The sequence below is a fragment of the Vipera berus genome (genome assembly GCF_964194415.1).
Source record: "Vipera berus genome assembly, chromosome: 5".
NCBI classification, from domain to species: Eukaryota; Metazoa; Chordata; class Lepidosauria; order Squamata; family Viperidae; genus Vipera; species Vipera berus.
In genome coordinates, this window is record NC_138207.1 from 31121616 (window position 1) to 31146190 (window position 24575).

The window sequence follows — 24575 nt, forward strand, 5'->3', positions numbered from 1 at the left end:
GTTAAGTGAAACATTTGTTAAGTGAGTTCTGCCCCATTTTACAACCTTTCTTGTCACAGTTGTTAAGTGAATCACTGCAATTGATAGTAATCCGGTTATGAAGTGAATCCGGCTTCCCCATTGACTTTGCTTACCAGCAGTGGTCATTAATATGAACCAGTTGCCAAGCATCTGAATTTTGATCATGTGACCACGAGGATGCTGCAAAGGTTATAACTGAAATATTTATTTATTTTTTATTTATTTTAATTCCATTTATATCCCGCCCTTCTCCGAAGACTCAGGGCGGCTTACAAGCTTAGCAGTAGCCTTCATCCTATGTATATGCCTGCTTATTAGGGCTTTCACACACACCCCAAGCGGCATTATTACAAAGTCAGCTTAATTGCCCCCAACAATCTGGGTCCTCATTTTACCTACCTCGGAAGGATGGAAGGCTGAGTCAACCTTGAGCCTGGTGGGATGCGAACCTGCACTAATTGCAGGCAGCTGGTGTTACTTAAGGAGGCATTAGCCCACTGCTCCACCAAGGCTCATTAGTCACTTTTTCCAGGGCCATTGTAACTTCAAACAGTCACTAAATGAACGATTGTAAGTCGAGGACTACCTGTACTTCTTATATTTATTGAAGTTGCTTTTTAAAGTATTTTTGAACACACAATGAAAAAGCACTACTATAGGCTGTATAGGGTTTCATTTGACTCCATTGCGAACTAAAAACATAATCTAGAAGGTTTCTGATTGTACCTGTTTTTTTTAGTCGGCGAGGCTCTGGCCTGGGCAAAAGAGGAGCAGCTGAGGCTCGCCGACAGGAGAAAATGGCTGATCCTGATAACAATCAGGATGGTGTTAATTCTTCAGCTGCACGAGCTGATGAGGCTCCACAAGGAGCTGCAGGTAAGGAAAAAATACCTATAAGTTCTAGGTTACTTTCACTATATAGTGCTTTCTTCTAATGCAGTGCTGGGTTTATCGGGAAATACTGTGCTGGAACTGATTTTGCTTGTCATGTGTAGAGAAATCCTGCTAGAGTTTCTCCTTGTAAATTTCATGGGTTGAGCACAAGATGACAGGCATTATCCAAAGTAGGCCTTCTTTTGTGGAATAGGATCCCTCCAGAAATACAGAAATCCCCATATTTTTTACATTCTTTAACCAAGTTACATAGATATTATTTCAGTAAACTATCCTACCCAATTGTTAAAGGCATATCTTTTTTTACTGTGATTGTATTATTTTTTCCCTTTTCCTGTTGTAAATTTCCTACAGTCCTCAAGGATTTGAACACTTTATAATTATTGTTAAGTATATAAGCATTTTTTTAAAATTTGAATTACAGGTAATCTTTAACTTATGACTGTTCATTTAATGATGGTCTGGAATTATAATGATCTTGGAAATGGTGCTATATGGACTGTAAGACATTTCTGGCCATTGCAAAATGTTGTATTACAACCCCTGCAGTCACATGATTGCAATCTGGGTGCTTGGCAACCTGCTTGTACTTACAGTCAATTGCCAAGCTTCCTGCAATTATATGATTCCTATTTTCAGTGTTCTCTGCTGGCTTCCCCAGAAACTCAGTGGAGAAGCTGGCAGGGAAGATTACAAGCTGCTGCTGCTGCCTGCTGAGAGGACTCCCTCTTGTCTCTGGGAGAGTTGCCAGATGAATGGAGCTCAGATAAAGATTTCAAGTTCTCTTCCTGCAACTGGTGAGAGCACAATTGCTGTGGCAGGATAAAGAAACAGAGCTCAGATCTCCTTTCCTGCAGCCTGTCAAAGGAGTTCTCTTCCACATACAGGGGAGCTGAACTTGGCAGGCAGCTCTTTCAGTCCATCTTCTTTACAGCCTAGGAAATTGCTTAACCAGTACTAATGGGAGTGCCGGGATGGAGTTATTGAATGAAGCAATCAGTTAGGCATCTCATTTAATGACTGCTTCAATCAATGACTGAGATTCTGATCCCAATTATGGTTGAAAGTTGAGGATACTGAAATAGATTTTAAACCTCTTATGTCTTCTGATAAATTTAAGACTTTAAAAATAATTTATGGTATCAGCTGAGCTTATTTAAATAAAGAACCAATTAAACATCTCTAAAATATTGTAGATGGTTAAAATAGTATTTTAAAGTCTTGTTTCTGTATTCTTAAAGGCAAAATTACATTTAGGAAGTGCTAGCTGCACACGGTGATGCTATGTAATTGATAGTATTGCTAATTTCTACTAGAATAGATTTATTTGATTGTTCACCCTAATGGCTAATGGATCTTCTTGATTTGAGAATACTTGATTTCCACCCCCCCCCCCAAAAAAAAAGTTACAGTGGCAATCATTTCCCCAACATTTTGGTGGCTCAAGATTAGTAACGTTATAGAATATAGGACCGAATTATACTTGAGTGATTTTCCAAGTTTGCCAATCCAGAGATTTTTCCTTGTTTACTGGGTGGGGAGCTATGGGAGATGAAGCAAGAGAGCAAAGGCCTGTATTTGACTGAATACAGATGTGAATTTGGGTTTGAGACTACAGTATACTATGGCAATAAGCACGGCAAGAGCAATTTTTCATGCTTTTATTATGTCCTTGTAGTCCTGGCTTGTTGTTCTGTTTAAAGTGTTGTGGCTTTTTGGAGGAAAATAGGCTAAAATACCATGTTCTGAGTCACCGGGAAGAGTTTGTGGGCTAAAATCACTTAGATTCACTCTCAATTTGAATGTTAATTGGTTGTTAACGGTCAGATCCTATGAAGATAATTTTGCAAGATTATGTGGGATTATTTTAAAGGGGTCAGTTCTGATTTCTGCTAAATCAGCACAGCCACTTAATCTTGAAACCCCATTCTTCCTTCTGGCTGATGAAAAACTCCAAAAGTGTGACAGAATGCTGAGTTTGGATGGTGATTAATACTTTTCAAGGGAAAAGATGATGCTGTCTGACTTGAAGGAGGCATGGTGCGCTCTGTTATCAAGTAGCCTTCACTTGACCCAGTATTTAGATTAGCTATTCACTTTTGGCCTTCACTTGACCTAGCAATTTAGATTAGCTTTCACCAGCCCATGATCTTTCCTTCTGGGAGAATGTGATTGAAAGTTTGAGGGTGGGTGGCTGTTGAAGTTGGATGGAATTCTGGAGAAAATATATTAGTCCTTTCAGTCAAGGTTTAAGCTCAGGTACAGAAAAAATGAATTCACATTAGTCTCTGAAGAACAACGTGGAGAAATTTAAACCTGATCTTTCAGTGGTTTTCAATATAATTAATCATGGTATCCTTCTAAACCATCTGTGAGATTTGATATTACGGGCATTGTATTATGGTTTTTCTTTCTAAGTACTGGTTCAAATCAGTGGTAAGGTTGAGAGGACAAACCTTAAGACCTACTGTGGAGAGACATAAATACTTTCCCTCTTCCTATTTAAAATGTAAATGAAGCTGCTAAGGCTGGTCTTTACTAGGATAGATTCAGGTATCACCAGTAAGCAGACAATACTGATTGGTATTAAAGTCAAGAAATCCACCACTCCTCACAGCACTTAAGCTGCTGGCTGAACATCAGAGCACTATACAAAAGTGGATGCAAGCATGGAGTAGCTATACCTCCCAAGATATTTCTGAGCATATTAATCCTAATAGTATACCTCCAGGATTTAATGTACCCCGACACATATGGGTGACAGACAATAGAATTAGAACGACTTATGGGGTGTGTGCTGATTCTTTGTATAAATGGGGAAAGACAACTTCAGCACAATGTGATTGCCGGGCTCCCCGACAGACTATCCAACATATAGTGAGGGAATGCACTAATAGAAGATACCCAGGAGATTTTAAGGACTTCCTCTGGGTAACAACGGCAGCTACTAACTGGATCTCCAAACTCGACATTAAACTCTGAAATGTTATTTCTGTTTTCCTCTTAGGTTTTATAATTGCTTCTTTTTAAAAAAAATTGTTTTAACTGTTCTAACTTGTAAATATGAAGTGCTTTTAATTCTGTGTGTGACCAGCCATACGCTAAATAAATAACTGATTGGTATCTTAATTCTGGGCTGATCAGGAGACATTATTGAATATATGGAGATTGTGAGGGTATGGAAGCCCTCTGTTTCCAGAGATGCTCCATGTTTAGCTCTGGACAGGGTCATAGTAACCCAATCAAAGTGGGTTGGTAATCTGTAGGTGTCAACCTCCAGCTTGAATATCCAAATAAAAGTCCAGCCTCATTTTCATTTCTGAAAAGATTACTGTTTTATTGAATACATGGCCTGGTATAGGAAAAGGAAAACTAACTCTAAAATCCCAAGGCATCAAACCATAGCATATAACAATGACATTCCTAGACAAACCCTCCAGATGTCCACGTAGCTCATGTAAACATTCTCTTTGTTATGGGAACTGTCTGCTATCTTCTTCATACCTGCTAGAATGTCCTTGAAAGATTTCCAGACAGCCATCTTTCAGCAGACTTCCAAAGAACCAGAGAGGTTTTGTTTCTCTAACCCAGCTGAAAGCATCATCTCCCCATCCCCCCTTACTCTAATGCAGGGCTGTCAAACTGCCGGCCCGCGGGCCGCACGTGTCACAAAGAAACAGCGCCCACCCCATTTATTTATTTATTTATTTATTTATTGATGGGATTTATATCCCGCCCTATCTCCCGAAGGACTCAAGGCGGCTAACAACAAAACATATAATAAGTACAGAAATCAAGATAAAAATAAAATTGAAATCATCTGTGCAATAAATTAAAATTAAAAATTAAAAAATAAATTAAAAATTCTAAATATAATTAATTAAAATGCCTGTCAGTCCAGGTCAGCCTGGTGGAACAGGAGTGTTTTGAGGCCGCGGCGAAAGGATTGGAGATTTTGGGCCATCCGAAGCTCGGGGGAGCTGATTCCATAGGGCTGGTGCTCCCACAGAGAAGGCCCTCCCCCTGGGGGTTGCCAGCCGACATTGCCTAGCTGACGGTACCCTGAGGAGGCCTTCTCTGTGTGAGTGTACTGGACGATGGGAATTTGTTCCCGGCAGCAGATGGTCCTGCAAGTATCCCGGGCCTAAGCCATGTAGGGCTTTAAAGGTAAGTACCAGCACCTTAAATCTCACCCGGAGGGCAACTGGTAGCCAATGCAGCTCACGCAGGAGGGGTGTAATATGGGAGTATCGGGGTGCTCCCATCACAACCCGTGCAGCTGCATTCTGCACCAGCTGAAGCCTCCGGGTGGTCTTCAAGGGCAGCCCCATGCAGAGAGCATTACAGTAATCTATACGGGAGGTAACGAGTGCGTGGGTGACTGTACGTAGGGCATCTCGGTCCAAAAAGGGGCACAATTGGTATATAAGGCGAATCTGTGCAAATGCCCCCCTAGCCACGACTCCAATATGATCTTCAAAACTGAGTCGTGGATCTAGGAGGACGCCCAGATTGCGTGCTCTATCAATGGGAGGTAACATCTCTCCTCCTATAGTCAAAGATGGAACCTCTTGGACTAAACGAGATGACGGTATGTACAGCCACTCAGTCTTGGCCGGGTTGAGTCGAAGCCTGTTTTCTCCCATCCAAATCTGTACCGCTTCCAGGCAACGGGACATCACATCGAGGGCATCACTGGGTTGGTTCGGGGTAGAGATGAATAGCTGGGTATCATCAGCATATTGATGATATTTCACCCCGAAGCCACGGATGATCTCTCCCAGCGGCTTCATATAGATGTTGAACAGGAGGGGCAAGAGCACCGATCCCTGAGGCACTCCACAACTAAGAGGCCTAGGGCTTGACCTCTGCCCTCCTGCCGGCAATGGGGAAAAAGCTCCAATACGTTGTGCGACGTCACGAGTTTGACATGTCTGCTCTAATGGCAAGATGAAAACAAAGAGGCACGTAGCTGCCACCTTTTCACTCTTGACAGGAGGTCCTTAGACTCGAGACCAGCACTTGGAGTGGCAGGACGGGCAGAGTTAAAAGAGAGATCAACCTAGAATCCCCAAACAGCCACAAATGAACTTAGTCCACAGCCGTCACCACCTCTGAATTTTATGATGCTTATGCAACCCTAAGCAAGTGTTTACTGATAGTTCAGGTTGTTGTGCATAGCCATGATTTAGCAATTAGTTTAATTGAACCTTCATGTTGGACCTGATCTTTTCTTCCTGACTTATTCTTTTTCTAATAACATATAATTGTTCAAGGTTTTATAATTGAAGTTAAGGAAAAGCCCTTATCACTATTAATTAATTTGGGATGAGAGTTGGTATTGCTTCTTAAGTAAATATAATATTTAAGAATGGGAAAATATCTCAAAAAAACTTTAACTGGTGTGCAATGTCTTTACTATAGTTTAAAAAGAGCCAGGGTTTTTCCTATAGTGATCTAGTTAAATACATTTTTATCTGATATGTTCAATATATTTTGATAAAAAATATGGTTAAATGCAATTAAAGAAATTAAATTGTTATCAATGTATGATGATCAATAGGCTTATTTTTCATATTTTCTGATTTAAACAGAATAACAATTAACATTGTAGTATTATATTTTTGGTTAAGCTATTAGTGCTTCCTTTGGAAAAGTTTCTTAGAGATGTGAACATGTTCCTTGATTTTTGTGGGAAACATTTATTTACAATAGTAATTTTCATTCTTTTGGGGGGTTTGTGAAGATGTTATACCATTACTTTTTGGTATACATTTCAGATCAGAGTATTATAATTTCAGATCTGTCAAGCTCTTGTCAGATTTGTGTTTAATTTTTCCTTATTTCAAATAAAAGAAAAAAGAAAAATGAGTAAAAATTCAGAAGATTTCAATATGCATGGTTGAAAGCCTAAATTGACTGTTCAAGTGCAGTTTTTCCATACTGTGTAAGTCAAAACTAAAAATAAACCTGCTGTTTCATTTGCCCATTCCAATTCCTACTGAGGTTGTTAAAGATTTTCTTTGACAATTTTGGAAGGAAGATTTCTGAGTTTATAAGTACGTAAGTACGTAAGCTGCATGATTTATTAATGCCATTTATTTTGTGTTCTTCATTAGCTTCTAGTTCTGTTGCTGGGGCTGTGGGCATGACCACCTCTGGTGAAAGTGAATCAGATGATTCTGAGATGGGAAGATTACAAGGTACATACTAAGCTTACATTATATAAATAACAACTTTAAGGTTACAACTCTCTAAATTTCTTTTAAACCAGGCATATCAAACTCGTGATGTCATGTGACGTCGCATGACGTATTGGGACTTTCCCCCCATTGCCAGCAATGGGGTGGGCGCGGTTTCGGCATGATGCATCTGGTCTGGAGGCTGCCAGTTTGACATGCTTGTTTTAAACAGTTGGAGGCTTTCTTAGAACCCTTTTCTGATGTTCCCTTCAAAAAATTTTCTATAACTTGAACGAAATGCTTGGTCTTTTTGACCACGTAATTGAAGGTCTGCTAAAATTCAGTGGCATATCAGTCATCTTTGGCATAAATGAGTACATTGGAATTATTATTATAATTTAAAGAATTGTTATAAGTTGTAAAATCTATTTTATTTAGGGAAACTGATTTTTAGAAACTATTTTACTTTTTAATCATCTGGTTTTCTCTCCTTAGTATTCAAAGGCATTATTACTAGAGGAACTCCTGCAATCTATGTAGATGTATAATTTTCTTTAGAATTCAGACCCTTTTTATTCTTAAAGATATTTTTAGTTCATCTATCCAAAGTACACAAGGGAGCCTGTGATCTCTAAATTTTGTTTGTACTCCTGCTCTTAACATTCTTGACCATTGTCATGCCTATTAAAGCTGTTGGAAATCAAAATCCATTATTATTTGTAGGATGCAAATTTTCCATTCAAATTTTGGTATTTTTAATATGGAAGAAGAGCAGGTTTCCTTGATTTTGACTTAGAGAGGTAAAGCTAAAGTAGCATGTATCTAACATGACTTTTCAAAACTTTCCAAAATTTAAAAACTCTGTGCAGAAACAAAAATATATGTGGCCATTAAAACTGCATAATGATAAATTCCAGTGTTAGTGGCATTCAAGAGAAAAATTGTTTTATGGCTAGGATTCTACAAAAGTAAAATATATAACTGCTTAATAATAATCTTGTAAAATAAAAATGTAGAAGTTTCAATCATTTAAATGCTACAAAATGAAAATTTATATTATGCAAATCACAGCTTGTAATTTAATATAAAGAGTTTAATGCAGATTTACATTTTTTTTATTTCTAGCTCTGTTAGAAGCTAGAGGACTCCCTCCACATCTATTTGGTCCTCTTGGTCCTCGAATGTCTCAGCTATTCCACCGAACAATTGGAAGTGGAGCTAGTAAGTAGACTAATTTGCATATTTTACAATATTTTAGGATAGTAAGTCTTCATTAAGCACCTGCCTAATGGAGCATTTGGAGATATCCATGGATCCCACCCTATTAACTTTCAAGAAAGTAGTAAAGTAGTAAAGACTGGCGACTTTTACTTTGCAGATATAAATCATCAGAAAAGTATAGAATATTAGTATTCAGTACTGTGGCCAAGAGTGAAAGTACAAGAAGTTAAAGTGATGGAAAAACCAGATATGTGCTGTAAGAATGTTCAAGCTTTGCTAATTGAAAGCACACTTTTAAATTATACTTTTTCTGCTTCTCAATATAGAAAGTATTTGTAATATCTATATGAAATATATATTTGTGACTGAAAGGAAAACTTTAAGCACCATCAACATATAAAAATCATACACCATTTTTAAATAAGGAACTAATAAAGTTATTGTCTACTATAATCAAATAGCTGTTGTAAAAATGTGAACAAATATGCTTTGAATTCCTTTTCCTTTTTAGGTTCTAAAGCTCAGCAACTTCTACAAGGACTTCAAGCCACTGATGAAAGCCAGCAGTTACAGTCAGTGATAGAAATGTGTCAGTTATTGGTCATGGGTAATGAAGAAACTTTAGGAGGTTTTCCAGTCAAGAGTGTTGTTCCAGCTCTGGTAAGCATATTCATTAATTCATATCAACTTTTACCTTGGTTCATTATGAATTCATGAAAGACCAAATGGATCAATTGAAATATGTAGATAAATGGATTTAAGTTTTTCCCCATATTGTTGCTTATTTGAAGGGGTCCATAGCATAAAACGTTATAAACTGTTAGAGTAGTTCTCAAACTGACTTAAGATAATATAGCAATGTACCTAAAATAGAAACATAAATTCTTTAGGGATGGGGAGGTGCTAAATTTTAGAAACATTTTTTACTAGCCTTTCTTGGCGACAGCTGTAATTTTTGTGTCATCTGATTGTTGTCTGCTCAATATAGTACAAGGCACACTTCATTAACCTATTACTGAGACTGCTAATAAGGAAGATTGTATAAACTATAAAGAAATAGACATAAATACAATAAAACCTGCTGCCTTAAGCTTCTGAAGGAAAGGGGGAATATAAAGCAATAAGTAAAGACAATTCTTTTTCTATTATTTACAGATAACTTTGCTACAGATGGAGCACAACTTCGACATTGTGAGTATTTCATCTTAAAGATAGTTTGTGTATACATACATTTTGATGGCAAATGTCTAAATGAGCTACCCATCTTCAGAGTTAGAAACATTTTGTCACTAAAGTAATATCTATAGGAACTAGCAGTAGGAAGGGGAAATATTGATTGAATGTTCTGCTTCTGAGCTTCTTTGGGATTTCTAGTTAGCTATACTATGAAAGAAAATGCTGTGTCAAAGTAAGCAAACTTTTGGTGTGATCTGGCAGGAGTGCTTTTATATTTGATTGCTTTCACAGATGAATCATGCTTGTCGAGCCTTAACCTACATGATGGAAGCACTTCCCAGATCATCTGCAGTTGTGGTGGATGCAATTCCTGTTTTTTTGGAGAAGGTAAAACTGATCAGCCAAGAATTGCAATAAAAGACATTGTCAATTAATGTTCTCAAAGTCATTGTTCATTGGCTGTGCTTAATACTAACTGGTACAGGAATTCAGAATTTCCTATAAGTTCTTTTAAGAAGTAAATAATTTTATAATTTATACCTGAATATTCTTAATCATTATATCATGTCTACTATTATTTAAATCTTAATGCCATGTACAATAGGGAAAGAGCAGGAGCACTATAAAATATAGAACTAGTGCATTTGAGAATAGAAAAAGAGCTTTAAAAAGTTTAAATATAGAAATGTGAAGTCTGTCTAATATTGATCAGATAAAATGTAAAATTTAGATTATTTTTGCCTAGTAATCTTTCTACATGTAGCAGTTATCTAAGCATTGTTTATCTAGGCTTGAAGGAAACTTGAAATATATTCCTTGTATCCTTTGTACAAAATACTTTTTTGTTTGTATTAATCCCAGGGATTAATTGACATCTTTGGCTTATTTAATTGTTTTGCTTAAATTTCCCCCCGTTTTGTAGCCAAATATATTCTTATGATGTTAATGTATATTTATGAGTGAATCTCCTCTCCCTGAATTTAGTATAAATTCTAGTAGATCAACTTCTTAGATCTTCTAGATCAGTGCTTCCCAAACTTTTTTGTTCTTTACTTGAAACTATTAGAAAGACCTTGTTGCCCAATATAAGTAAAAGTCAATTTAAATTTTCCTCCTGAGATTGGGTAATGGGTTTATGTGTTGTTACCCAAAGAGAAACCACTTTTACCTAATTTGGGCTAATTTATCCAAGTTTGGGAAGGGCTGTTCTAGATTTTTCTAGATTTTGAAATTATCCATGTGTGTCAGAGAAAATGGCAGCTAATATTACACACTTAGAATAACTAATAGGGTGTCTTTGATAATAAGTTCAATTCAGGAAGTACTTTTAGTTTTCTTTTAGAATTTCTGGTCCTTATATACTTTAGGCTTCTCTGTATTTTGAAATGTCTTTTAAAAACTGCTAAAATGAATGAGAGGAAAAATATCAACTGAAAATGTAAATGATTTGTTATATAATTTTCATTTGTCCTAGCTTCAAGTTATTCAGTGTATTGATGTAGCAGAGCAAGCATTGACTGCCTTGGAGATGCTATCACGCAGACATAGTAAAGCTATTTTGCAGGCAGTAAGTATTGCTTCCAATTAAAAAATAGTTATTCTATAGTGAACATTACCATAGTTTTCTCTTCAAGCAAATGAAAGACTCCTAGAAATGCCTGCCTCCCCTTCCCCTCTCTTATGACTCAAACATTTTTTTTTTTACTTTTGTTTTTATAGGGGGGCTTAGCTGACTGTTTGCTGTACCTGGAGTTTTTCAGCATAAATGCTCAGAGGAATGCATTAGCTATTGCTGCCAATTGCTGCCAAAGCATCACTCCTGATGAGTTTCACTTTGTTGCAGATTCTCTTCCACTGCTTACCCAAAGGCTAACCCACCAGGTTGGAAAATCTTTTGAACTGTGGTATGGTTTAAGGCTTTCATGTTGTATGGTTCAAGGTTTTCATGAAGAACTTCCTATAATTCTAAATGATAGATCCATTATGGGAGAAAATACTTGATATCAACCGAGCTTTATGGCCAAAGTAAAAAAAGCAATAGATTCAGTTCCTATCAGATATTTGGAGCTGAGTTTGATACTTTTGCTTATTTCTTGGTCACTATCTTTGTTCTTAATGACATTTTTCAGGATTTTGGTTCTTGATATGCCTGACATTGTATATTTGTATATTAAAACATAATATTTGTATTCAAACCATATAGGATAAAAAGTCAGTAGAAAGCACTTGCCTTTGTTTTGCACGTTTGGTGGACAACTTCCAACATGAAGAGGTAACGTCTTCTTTTTCTTCAGTGTAATTTTAAAAAGGTTTGATTATATGGAATATTAATTTCTCTTTCTTTTCTCAAAGAATCTGCTGCAGCAGGTTGCTTCTAAGGATTTGCTTACAAATATTCAACAACTCCTAGTAGTGACTCCTCCAATTTTGAGCTCAGGGATGTTCATCATGGTGGTGCGCATGTTTTCCCTAATGTGTTCCAACTGTCCTATGCTAGCAGTTCAGCTTATGAAGCAAAGTAAGTTCTTGTGTCAATTATTTTTGTTTACTAGCTGATAGTTTTTATAGATGAAGTCCAACAAATCAGTAAGTGCCAAGCTGGGAAAGGGTGATGCATCAGGTAGCAATAGAAATTATTTTTAAGAATCTGACAAGGGTACTGCAGCACATTTCTTGAGGAAAAGTTTATTGACATTAGCTGGGAATAAAATCTTGTAGGCCACTACATAGCAAGACCTTTCTAGCAGTATAGAAAGATAGTAACATAACTGTAAAAGCTGAAAACAATAGGATAAAAGCAGCTTAGATGAAAGACAGACAAAGTGAAATAAGTAATGTTTTTAAAAAACTTTGGCTCTGGAATGTCATCATACTGGGTGCTATGAACTCCCCTGGCAATGATATTTAATGGCTGAGACACACAAACACAAATGGAACACGTAAAACAACATCAACAGAAGATACATGAAACAATCAACATCTTCAGAGGAATAAAATTCACAAGAGAAGAAAAAACACACCACAGAACAGGTAGTCCTCAATGTAAGACCACAATTAGGACCAGAATCTTGGTCAGTAAGTGAAGCAGTCATTAAACAAGATGTTCACATGACTACTTCTCTCAACCACTACAATCCTAGCACTCCTGATTATGATTATTAGATGCCAGGTAAGTTGTGTAGGGTGACTCGGGATAGGGGGGATCCTGGAGGCTTCACTCAGGAGCTGAAAATCCTCCCTGCCAAAATCCAAGTAGGATTTACAGCCCCTGAGTGAAGAGATAAGCATGGCCTTTCTCAGGTCTCCCTGGACCTCCTCTGCTCCTCACATTTACATGCTGTCTTTCTGCTTGGATTTTGGCTGCCTCTCATTTCTGGAGACTGGCGAAAAGAGCTGCCTGGCATGGGAGTTCAGCTCCCTTTTAGCCAGCCCTCAGAGACAAGAGTGAGTCTTCTCAGCAGGTGGCGGCAGCTTGCCACCTTCCCTGACAGTTTCCCCATTGACCTTCTGGGGAAACCGGCAGAGCAGATTGCAAATGGGGATCACATGACCAAAGGGTGATTGGCAACCTGTTGTAAGGGCAAACAAGTTGCCAAGCACCCATATTGCAATTGTGACTGCAACCCTTTGCAATGGCTGGGAGTTCTTTATGGGCTGCCATAATTCCAGACCATTGTGAAACTAATAGTTGTAAGTCGAAGACTACCAAGAGCCTTCCTGGATATTCTTATCAGTAACCAAAATTGTGGCAAATTAGAAGCAGTATATTGAAGAACTATTTACACTAACCAAGTACTCCCCTGCCAAAATAACCTCACTTTCCACTGAAGGAGCTGGGTAAGAACATTATATAGATGATCAGAAGCATAGTGCAGCAACTCAGAATGCCAAAGAAGGAAGCAGACCGCCTATACAGCTTCCAACAAGACAGATACCCACACAACTATATCAACCCACTATACCAGACATGTCAAACACAAGGCCCGGGGGCCGGATCCGGCCCGCGAAGTGGTTTCATGTGGCCCGCGAAGCCATCCTGGAAACAGTGAGGGAACGGCCCCCACTGCCTTGGCCCTGGCCCAGAGACCCTCCTTCTGCCAGAGACCCTCAGATCTGTCCCACTCCTGCCCAGGCCCCCATAGGCACCCTTGATGCGAACGATGTAGAGCTGGCCATGCCCACCCAGTAGGCCATATGCACTCTAGCCACGCCCACCCAGTAGGCAACGCTCACCCTGGCCATACCCACCCGGGCCCCTGAGGGCAACCGCAATGCTAATGCGGCCCTCAATGAAATTGAGTTTGACACCCCTGCACTACACTATGACCAACACAAGCTATGAAAAGGATAACATTGCCATACACCAAACACATTGCACAAGCAACACAGACTAGTACAACCACATGGCACTACCATAGTATACAAACTGATGAAAGGCCTCCAAATCATCTTAAATAGACCAAATTACCCAGTAACCAAAGAAGAAAAAACAGAAGTCAGGTAGAACATGTGTAAGAACTACAATAGCCTCCATGTAGGACAGACAGAATATACTATGAAAATTACTGAATTTCAGAACATATGGACAGACTTAGCCATAGTTTCAACTGGGAATCTGTGAAGATGCTGGACCAAGTTAAATCCAAAAACACTAGGGAATCTTGTAAGCTTGGCATTCAGACAGATCAGCAGGGACATAGACTTAAACCATATTTACATACCCTTCAAAACAGTCAATAAAAAAGCTAAAAAACAAACAAAAATTATCAGAACACTCCTTGCCAGTAATAATACCCAGAAAAGTAAGGATTAATACCAGGAGCAACATAAGACAGACAAGCAGTAAACAATACCCTAATAAAGGAACTACCAACTCAGAGCAGTAGTCCAATCAATCAACTAGCAAGGAGAAAACAACACCTCCATCAATACTGATAGGCCAAGTTACTGTATATAAATAGAGAGCAAATTCCCTTCCCTTCCAGCACTGAAGATGTTATCTAGCCAGGTAATAAAACCTCTGCAAGAAAATAACAAAGCTCAGAGAGCACTAAGCACTCCACATACAGTATATTATACCATGTTTTATTTAGTTGGTAGCCTTAGAAAAGAGACTCCAAAGATCTGTGGCGATAGATATCAGTGCCGTGCCAAGTAATGAAGGTGTTCAAAGTACAAACTATTTGAATTGGGCCACAGAATTAATTATGAATCAGGTGTCAAAAGACTGGGGGAACTAAAAAACAAACAGGACCCTAATACCAAGTCTCTTCAAAAGAATAGCACAGCAAATCACTTGTGGTGTTAAAGAAGATTATCAGGATCTTTATTGTCTCTCAGTGACATCTGACAGACCATGAAAGCAATTTCTTTGTCAAAATCCCAGTCAATATTTGACTGAAATAGATCATATTTATTTATTTTATTTATTTTAATTCCATTTATATCCCGCCCTTCTCCGAAGACTCAGGGCGGCTTACAAGCTTAGCAATATGAACTATGTTAAGTATGAAATAGCACTGGATGTCTATATACTATTAGCTACAGAAAATGTAATGGGAAAAACATTGTTCTAATGTTGTAGTTTTGGTGTAGCTGTGACATAATCAAAATTCAACAGCTTTTACTGGACTAAACTCTATTTTGCTAAACAGTTTTTTAAAAAAATTAATGGAGAGTAGAATGAACTGTGGTTTAGTTATTGATATAGTTGCTTTTATAAAACTGCCTCCTTCCTTTCTTCCTTTTTTCTTCCATTCTGTAAATGTTGACATTCCTGAGAAAAACACACACATATTTATACAGAAAAGCCTCACTCTAAAAATAAGTGATCATTGCAAACATCTTGAGAAGGCCACAGTATATCTTTCAGTTGTTGTATGTCATGACACTTGCCCAAACAGACTTGTACTGAAAGAAAATAATGTCTATCTTGCAGTGTGTCATATCTTTCTGCCTTCAAGGGCATGTGAAGTTGTGGTTTGGCTTTTTTTCAATTGTTGTGTCTGGGTACTTAATTCATGTAGCTGAAAATTGGATTTGCATAGCATATTCAATTTATTTCATTTTTTGGATGTTCTGATTGCATTTGTTTATTTTATCAAACACAGCTATTGATTCCAACAGATTCCTGGCAGTTTACAAGTGAATTTCTGGAATCATCATCAAATAATCTGATTTGTATAAGCCATCAAAAAACCCTACTCTAGATGTAAAACTAGCATATATAACCATTTTTTCACAGATCTGATTAAGTTACATCATGTAAATCTGCATAGTATGTTTTCAAAGCAACATTTTTATTTATTTATTTATTTATTTATTTATTTATTTATTTATTTATTTATTTATTTATTTATTTATTTATTTATTTTTGGGACTTATATGCCGCCCTATCTCCCGAAGGACTCAGGGCGGCTAACAACAGTAACATATAATAAATACAGAAGTTAAGATAAAAATTAAAATTAAAAGCCTCTGTACAATAAATTAAAATTAAAATTAAAATAAATTAAAAGTTAGAGTTAAAAATTAAAAACATAATTAAAATCCCTGTCAGTCCAGGTCAGCCAGGTGGAAAAGGAGTGTTTTGAGGCCGTGGCGAAAGGACCGGAGATCTTGGGCCATCCGAAGCTCATGGGGGAGCTGGTTCCACAGGGCTGGCGCTGTGTTGATGTTGATTATACATTAAACATGTTGATTATACATTAAAGCAGAAACTAATATTCTAATTGTGTGTTTTTTATTAAAGATATTGCAGAAACTCTTCACTTTCTTCTTTGTGGAGCCTCAAATGGGAGTTGTCAGGAACAAATTGATCTTGTTCCAAGAAGCCCTCAAGAACTGTATGAACTTACTTCACTTATCTGGTAGGTTTTCTCTGAAATTATTATTCAGTTTTTGTCCAGGATCATATTTCCTAATACCTAAAATGAGATGAATATTGTTACTAAAACACACATTTACTGTTAAAATGTTGACTTGTTCTTTTTAGTGAATTGATGCCATGCTTACCTAAAGAAGGAATTTTTGCTGTTGACACTATGCTAAAGAAAGGAAATGCGCAAAACACAGATGGTGCAATATGGCAGTGGCGAGATGACAGGGGTCTCTGGCATCCCTATAACAGAATTGATAGCCGGATAATTGAGGTAGTAATATCAGCATATAAACATCTGCATTTTATATAGGGGGTTGGACATCACTTATCAGCCACTGTCATAAATGTAACAACTTCTAATCAAATTTCAACTACGAATTTCAGGTAGATCTTTGGAATTAGCACTAGTAGGGAAGATGTGATACTTATAAATTCAATTTTCATAAATTGCTGAATCATTTGTCTTTTTTATCTGAATGATTAAAATGTATTTCTTCCTAATATTGCATATATTGCTATTGAAAAATGTCTCTACTGTCATTCAGGATCACAGGGTAGATTAAATAAAATCAAGATAGTTAAACAGAAAAAAGCCAATAAACTTTAAAATTAGTTACATATATAATTAGATGAACTCATAGACCTGATTTCTATATAACATTAAGCCAAAATGATGGGTAAAAAAATCATGTAGAAGCAAGTAACCCACCCACTATGGTTTAGTATTGTGTGTGAATTAAGCCATTTAAAGCATTCTGTGATTACTCAGAAATGTGTTGCTGAATAGGAAGAAGAGGAAGTTGTTTGTACTTGTATTTAAACTTATTTATTTGTTCTCAGGCAGCTCATCAGGTTGGTGAAGATGAAATAAGTCTATCTACATTGGGACGTGTTTATACAATTGACTTTAATTCTATGCAGCAGATCAATGAGGATACTGGAACAGCACGGGCCATTCAGAGAAAACCTAATCCTCTAGCCAATACCAGTACTAGTAAGCACTATTTTACTTTTGTCACTGAAGAGTGCTTCCTGTATATTCTTACAATTTATTTTTTCATATATTTATTTATTGCTAGTTTTCTATGCACAATTTCATACCTGTAGATCAGGGGTGTCAAACTGCTGGCCCGCGGGCCGGGCGCGTTATTCCAAAACCATGCCCATCCCATTGCCGGCAATGGAGAAAAAGCTCCAGTATGTTGCGTGACGTCACGTGATGTCGCAGGTTTGACATGTCTGCTGTAGAGGATCACAATGAAATTACCAGAGTCTCTTGATCCAGAGGAGATATAATTAGGCAGTGGTATCCCTGTTGGTGGCCTAGGCTGTTAATCTACCTTGAGTAAATCCACCAATTTTATATATTCCTAATCCAAAAAGCAGATCCCACTTTGGGTTACAAATGTCTTGTAGAAATCATACTAATAAATTATTGGAACTGCATATATTCCAGTGGTTTCAATGAGCAGAATTGGTGACATAGTCTGCTTCTTCTAGAATCATAGTGATTTAGGTGTCTTCTTAAGTTATTAAATCTACTTCTTCTGACTGTAGAACTCCAAATTAAAGTATACCCAGAAAGGATTGCATCTACTGTTGAACTGCTCTGACAGTTAGCGCTACCATCTGTCTTTGCTTACTTGCGGCTGCCGTGGCTCCCCCCTTGCCTCTGCCTCCGCTTCCTGCTTGGAGGGCTGGCTCGGTCGTGGTGCTTGGCCCCACCTGCGCTGTGCTGCCTGGATGCCTCTTGGTGATAGGTGTTCCACGCCCTTCCCATTCACCAGAGCCATCGCAGATGGGCCAGCGGGTGGGAGGCTTGTCCTGCTGTGTGGCGGAACTGGAGGATGAGGTTGGATGGCAGGGCCCCAGCGCACAAGGGCCTTGGCGTAGCACCACCTCTGCCTCACCACCTGACTTGCCTTGCTTGCCCTGCAGTGGCTGTAACTGGCGGAGGCAGAGGCGGGGGGAGTCATGTGATCTGAACATGCCAGGCAGCTGGGCAGCCACCTGCCCTGTTCCAGCCACGGTGGCCGTGAGCTAGCAAAGACAGATGGGATGGAGCAGGCGGACGGGCCTCTCCCCCACACTTCTGCTTCTGCCTGCAGCTTGGAGGGCTGTCCTGTACCCGCCTATGCTGCACAGGCTGCAGAACCCCAGAGTGCACTGGCCAAGGGGCCAGTGGGCTGCGGCTGCTGCTGGACACTGTCAGCCCCTGCATGCTTGCTGCGTCCTCTGTGTGTGCTGGGGAGGTGCCCGGCCGGGTTGGGGTGGGCTGGGGTAGCAGGAGCCTGTCCCCGCCATCTCCAGAGTGGCCTGTGGGTCAGATCTGGGCCCATTGGGGGCCAGATTCAGCCCGTGAACCTTGTGTTTCACATGTCTGCTCTATATCCTATTTTCTGGGTTTATTATCTACATATCTTAGCATGGCTTTATATGGGTAGCTTTTTCATGATGCAGATCTGATAGAGTAGTATATTAAGTTATAGTGATATTTATGCTATTCTGTTGGATCTCACTCACTGGTGGTAGAGTGCTATGTTTCAAATCCCAAGGGAAAATATTTCTTTCAGTGTGGAATGAGAGATAAGTGAAGTTGCCAGTGCTCGCTTACAGACTACCAAAGTGATATATGTCTAAACTTTGTAAGTAATTAAGGATATATTGCAAAGCTCAATGCAGTTTTAGATCCCATGTTTACTTACTTGAATGTTACTTGTATTTGACTGTTTTATTTATATTTTTAATATGTCCTTCATTTTTCAGGATCCATATTCTTTTCTAAAACATTGAGAGTTAGCTTGGTATAATAGTTAAGATGCTGGTCTAGAAACCAGGAGACTATGAGTTGGAGCATTGACAGCCGGCTGAGTAACTTCAGGTCACTCACTCTTGTTCAGCCAATCCATCCCACAGGATAATTACTGTGGGGAAAATTGGAAGAGGAAGAAATATTATGTATGTTCACTGCCTTGAGTTATAAAGTAATAAAAGACAAAATAAAAATGAATAAATATTCAACAAAACTTTAAGGAAGATTATTTCTGAGTGCTTAGTTTGAAATTTAGTTAGGTACTGGAAAATTTATGATATTTTTTGTAAATGTAGAAGTGTGAAACTTTTTCTAAAAATGCTATAATATATAAATGGAATCGAATCAAATCAAATCAAATTGAATGCTATGTGTACATTTAGTTCAATACAAATAATTAACCATCTATTTATCCTTTTATAGGCGGACATCCAGAATCAAAGAAGGATGATGCTCGAGCACAGCTAATGAAAGAAGACCCAGAACTGGCTAAATCTTTTATTAAAACCTTATTTGGTGTTCTCTATGAAGTGTATAGTTCTTCAGCCGGACCTGCTGTTAGACACAAGTGCCTTAGAGCAATTCTTAGAATAATTTATTTTGCTGATGCTGAACTCCTGAAAGATGTACTGAAAAATCATGCTGTGTCAAGGTACTTACTAATTCATATCGTTGTTGTGAATGATACTATAAAAATACTTGATTTTTGCTGAAACCAGTATCCTGAAATTTTAATAATTTAATTTAATTAAGATATTTAATTGTTTGAGGTTTCTGTGTTTGGCAATTATAGCTACAATGAGAACTGTTGAAAATGTTAATTAATCAACATTAAATGTTTATTATTTAATATTAAGTGCCAGCTGATATCATTTACTGATATTAATACAGCATGTTTCCTATCTGAGTAGAATCAGGCCATTATGAAGAAAGAAAGCTATATGCAAACATTTATTTAAAATTATTGGATTGAGACCATGTGAAAATATTTTTGCTGAGGACTAGGCAGGATTCAGAGTGGACAGTTCAACCTTGGACTGTCCATTTAGCCAAAAATTATATTTCACTGCCAAAAGGTTACCTTCATTTTGATTTGAAAGGCTATGAGAGAAAACAGTGGATAAAACATTGTTTTTTCTTATTCAGACTCTTTATTTTAACCCCATGTTGAGAGACAGATGTTAATGATGGAATATAAGATATAAGTAAGGCAAGGGTGCATTTTAGCCTTTTTTCCCCTTTAATTTATTTATTAATAATTGAGGCTGTTACATTTTCTGTTCATTATCCTATAGTGTTACAAAATTGCACTTTCAACTTTGTAGTTGACGTAATTTTGTCTTTCTCCCAAGTGGGAATGAGAAAGGCATTGAGGGCATTGGCTTCTTTTTGCCTAAATATTACTTGGAATAAATTATCAAAAACCTAGTATTGGCTTTTGCATTATATATTGTAAGATGCATAAATAGTAAGTATAAATATCTTGAGATGCAGCTGGATCTCTCTTTATCTTAGAGCACTTATTTCTTTTATTGGGTCTTATTTGAATTTCCCATCAAAATTTTATTACTGCAGGTCTTGCTAAGATTATTGTTTATGGAGTTCAGATGTGTACTTTAACGAAGGTTAATATACCAGAAAAATGCCAGTCCCAAAATTAGTCTTATTTCACCAATGGGGATATTAAGGAATATCTTTTTCCTATGTTATTGCTGACACATTGCCTTGAGGAAAATGTTAGTGTGACCTATGATACAAAGGAAATAAAGAGATAGTTAGAAACATTATGCAAAATATGCAAAAAGAGTAGGAAATAATAAGATAAAGAAATTCAAAGTGTCAGACAGGAAAAAGAAATGTAGGTAAGAATAGTTCACATCAATATTATCTGTCCTTGCTAACCGCCTTTGCTTCTCTTACCATATTTATATGGTTCTTTTTTATTGCCTTTATTCTTTAACTTCTTATAAGTTCTTCTTGAAGTTCGTATCCATCCAACCACTACTCAGTTGTCTCTTCCTCCTTGACCCATTCATTTTTCCTTTCTCTATTTGTTGATTACAAATTTTTCACTTAGTCCCTGTGAATCACCAAACCACTTCACAGTACTTGTTTTTTATTGGCTAGTTTTTTTGCATTCAGTTCCCATTCTCATTTAGCATTCATTCGTTTTTGCCCCATTCCTTCATGATATAGTGTCTACACTTCTTCCTTATTTCATTGCATTCAATATAACTTTTATGTTTCCTGACATTCCCAGCTCTCACTTCTACATACCCAAGCAGGCAAAAACGGGATCTCCTTCATACCCAATTCATCTTATTTTGATAAATATTCATTCCTTTAATAGACCACATACTACTTACCAGCTTTCTACCAGCATTTGCATTTCTTAAAATTTCTTAATTTTCCCTTCTGTTCAAAACATTCTGCCAAATCTCATCTACTTACTTCCATTTTTCTGTCACAATAATTAGACTAGTTTTGGATATGCTAATTTTCATATCTGTCCACCTTGTTGCATCCCAAATTCTACATAATGTATCTAGGAGATCTCTACAATATTATATGTGTATAGTGTATGTGTGTGCATGTGTGTATATGTGCCCTATACTTTCCATTTACTTTTATAACATTCCATCATGTACCACTCCACCTGCTGCATCCATCCACTAACGCTCAACTACATATTTGTGCAAAACATAACCCAATTTTATATCTTATGTTTTCCCTAAGTAAAGTATAGTAAATTTCCTTTCTCACATTCATATTATTTCTCAATGAGAACTGACTCAAATATTCAGCAATAAAGATAACAGAAATAAAAACAAAATATTTAGTAATGTATAGTTATTTTCAATTTGGAAAAATATAGTCTGGCAAATAAACAAACCCATGTTCTATTGTTGCTTGCATATTAGCATATTGGGTATGCAATAGAAATGTAAAGTGTATTGCTGATTTTATTTTAATTCCTTTCCTCTCCATCTTCTGCATCATGTTCAGTAGTGAAAATATAATAATTTATCAGGTTAAATTGCATTTTCCATAATACTTTTTTGTTGTTTGATTGTTACAGTCATATTGCCTCTATGCTGTCAAGTCAAGATCTTAAGATAGTTGTTGGAGCCCTTCAGATGGCAGAAATCTTAATGCAAAAATTACCTGACATTTTCAGTGTTTACTTCAGGAGAGAAGGTAATGCTAACTTTTGACTGGATTCTGGTGTTTGGTATCCTACATACAGTTTTGATTATATATGTAATCAAGTAGTTAAACATTCAGTATTTGTAGAACTATGAAAATTAAACTTGATGCTCTGTGATTCTTAGGCTATAAGGACCTGATGGAGCTACCTATAATGATATGTGGGAATGACCTGTGGAGACCGGAAGAAAACCCACATCATAGACAATGGTCTGATAAAAGGCAATTCAGTCCACACTCTCCCTAGTTTCCCAGGGACTAAAAAGAGAGGAAGGGAGAAATACTTCCATTCTAACAAGATTCTGTTAATGTAACCTTACAATAAAATGGGATTAGTTCAACCAGGTGAGGTGTGGTTCTTGTCTGAACTACTTTACAAAATTAATGCCCCCTCAATCCTTCTAATGAACTTTAGTTGTACACCATTTCTATCACTAACATTTAGTGCAACTCTTCTGGCCACACAAAGGGGCTGAGCGAGCTGCTCATTCTTCTGAGTGCATATCTCATATTAGCTGCAGGAGCAGTTTCAAGAGGGAGCTGTTGCGTACAACAGGGGCAATCTGAAGAAAAGTTGCTATCATTTTCTCTTGAGGGTTCTTGAATCACTTCTGATTCTGATGACTACTTGGATAGATCTGTGCAGTTTTCTTAGGTGGTTTGCCATTACTTCTTTGGGGATAATTTTTGTCTAGGACTGACAAAGAATGGTCCAAAGTCACCCAGTTGCCTTCCATGCCTAAATGAGGACTAGAACCTGGGTTTCTTCAGTTTCAGTCTGGCACATTAATTATGATACCATTCTGCCTCTCATCATATATTCAAAATTGTGAAAAATGTTTTAAAATTAATTTAAAAAATGAATTTTCCTCTTTTGAATCCATAATTATTTATTTTGAATGTAAAATAATGTTTCAGTCATCTTGAATGTGCTTGGAGTTTGAACCAAAAGGAACAAGACATTCTGTACTTACACTCAAATCAGCTATTGGTCCAAACAGGATATTTTAAATTTGAAAGGGTTTGAATTCTAACCATTTTGGATATTTTTGTCTCCACTAATTGACATGTCTTTACTCTGCACTCCTGTACTATACTTTCTCTTCTTCTTTTTTATAAATTTTAATTGATTTTCTAATATTATGTCTACATATTTGGACTCCGACTGGGCAGAGTCTGACGATCAGGACATGGGTGGTCTTGTAGATGTTATCTGGGAGGAGTTTGATCCTGTGACTCCAAAGGAAGTGGACAGGATTATGAGGGAGCTGAGCTCCACCACTTGTTTATTGGACCCGTGCCCTTCCTGGCTGGTTTATGCGGCTCGGGAGGGAACACGAGGCTGGCTCCAGGCGGTGATATCTGCTTCCTTGAGTGAAGGTTGTTTCCCCTCCGTCTTGAAGGAGGCGGTGGTGAGACCTCTCCTCAAGAAGCCTACCTTGGACCCAGCTGTATTAAACAACTTTTGTCCGGTCTCCAACCTCCGCTTTCTTGCGAAGGTTGTTGAGAGCGTGGTGGCGCATCAGCTCCCTTTGGTCCTGGAGGAAACTGACTATCTGAACCCGTACCAATCGGGTTTCAGGCCCGGGCACAGCACGGAGACGGCATTGGACACTCTGGTGAATGATCTCTGGAGGGCTCGGGACAGGGGTTATTCCTCTGTCCTAGTCCTATTAGACCTCTCAGCGGCTTTTGATACCATCGACCATGGTATCCTGCTGCAGCGTCTCAGGGGATTGGGAGTGGGAGGCACGGTTCTTCAGTGGTTCTCCTCCTACCTCCTGAGACGTTCGCAGTCGGTGTTGGCAGGGGGACAGAGATCAACCTCGAGGCCTCTCGTTTGTGGAGTTCCTCAGGGGTCGGTCCTCTCGCCTCTCCTGTTCAACATCTATATGAAGCCTCTGGGTGAGATCATTCATGGCTTTGGAGTTGGGTATCATCAGCTTTTCATTTCAATGAAATGAAATGGATGGGGAGGAACAGGCTTCAGCTCAACCCTGACAAGACTGAGTGGCTGTACGTGCCAGCATCTCAGGAAATTCAGATCATTCCATCTCTCACTATGGGTGGTGAGTTATTACCTCCCGTAGATAAGGCTCGCAACTTGGGAGTTCTCCTAGATTCACAGCTTTCTTTAGAAAATCATATAGTAACTGTGACTAGGGGGGCCTTCGCCTAGGTT

At 38.0% G+C, this 24575-nt stretch overlaps 1 protein-coding gene across 1 annotated transcript in view; it reads left to right on the top strand.

Annotated features, from left to right (window-relative positions):
* TRIP12 (thyroid hormone receptor interactor 12) overlaps positions 1-24575 on the top strand; it is a 93660-nt gene that overhangs the window by 36802 nt on the left and 32283 nt on the right. Inside the window, 15 exon segments of the mRNA XM_081328906.1 lie at positions 761-897; positions 7035-7118; positions 8223-8318; positions 8830-8978; positions 9474-9509; positions 9786-9881; positions 10969-11061; positions 11214-11375; positions 11698-11766; positions 11847-12012; positions 16246-16363; positions 16489-16645; positions 17215-17368; positions 19610-19838; positions 22266-22384. Coding sequence (XP_081185032.1) covers positions 761-897; positions 7035-7118; positions 8223-8318; positions 8830-8978; positions 9474-9509; positions 9786-9881; positions 10969-11061; positions 11214-11375; positions 11698-11766; positions 11847-12012; positions 16246-16363; positions 16489-16645; positions 17215-17368; positions 19610-19838; positions 22266-22384 — 1865 coding nt within the window.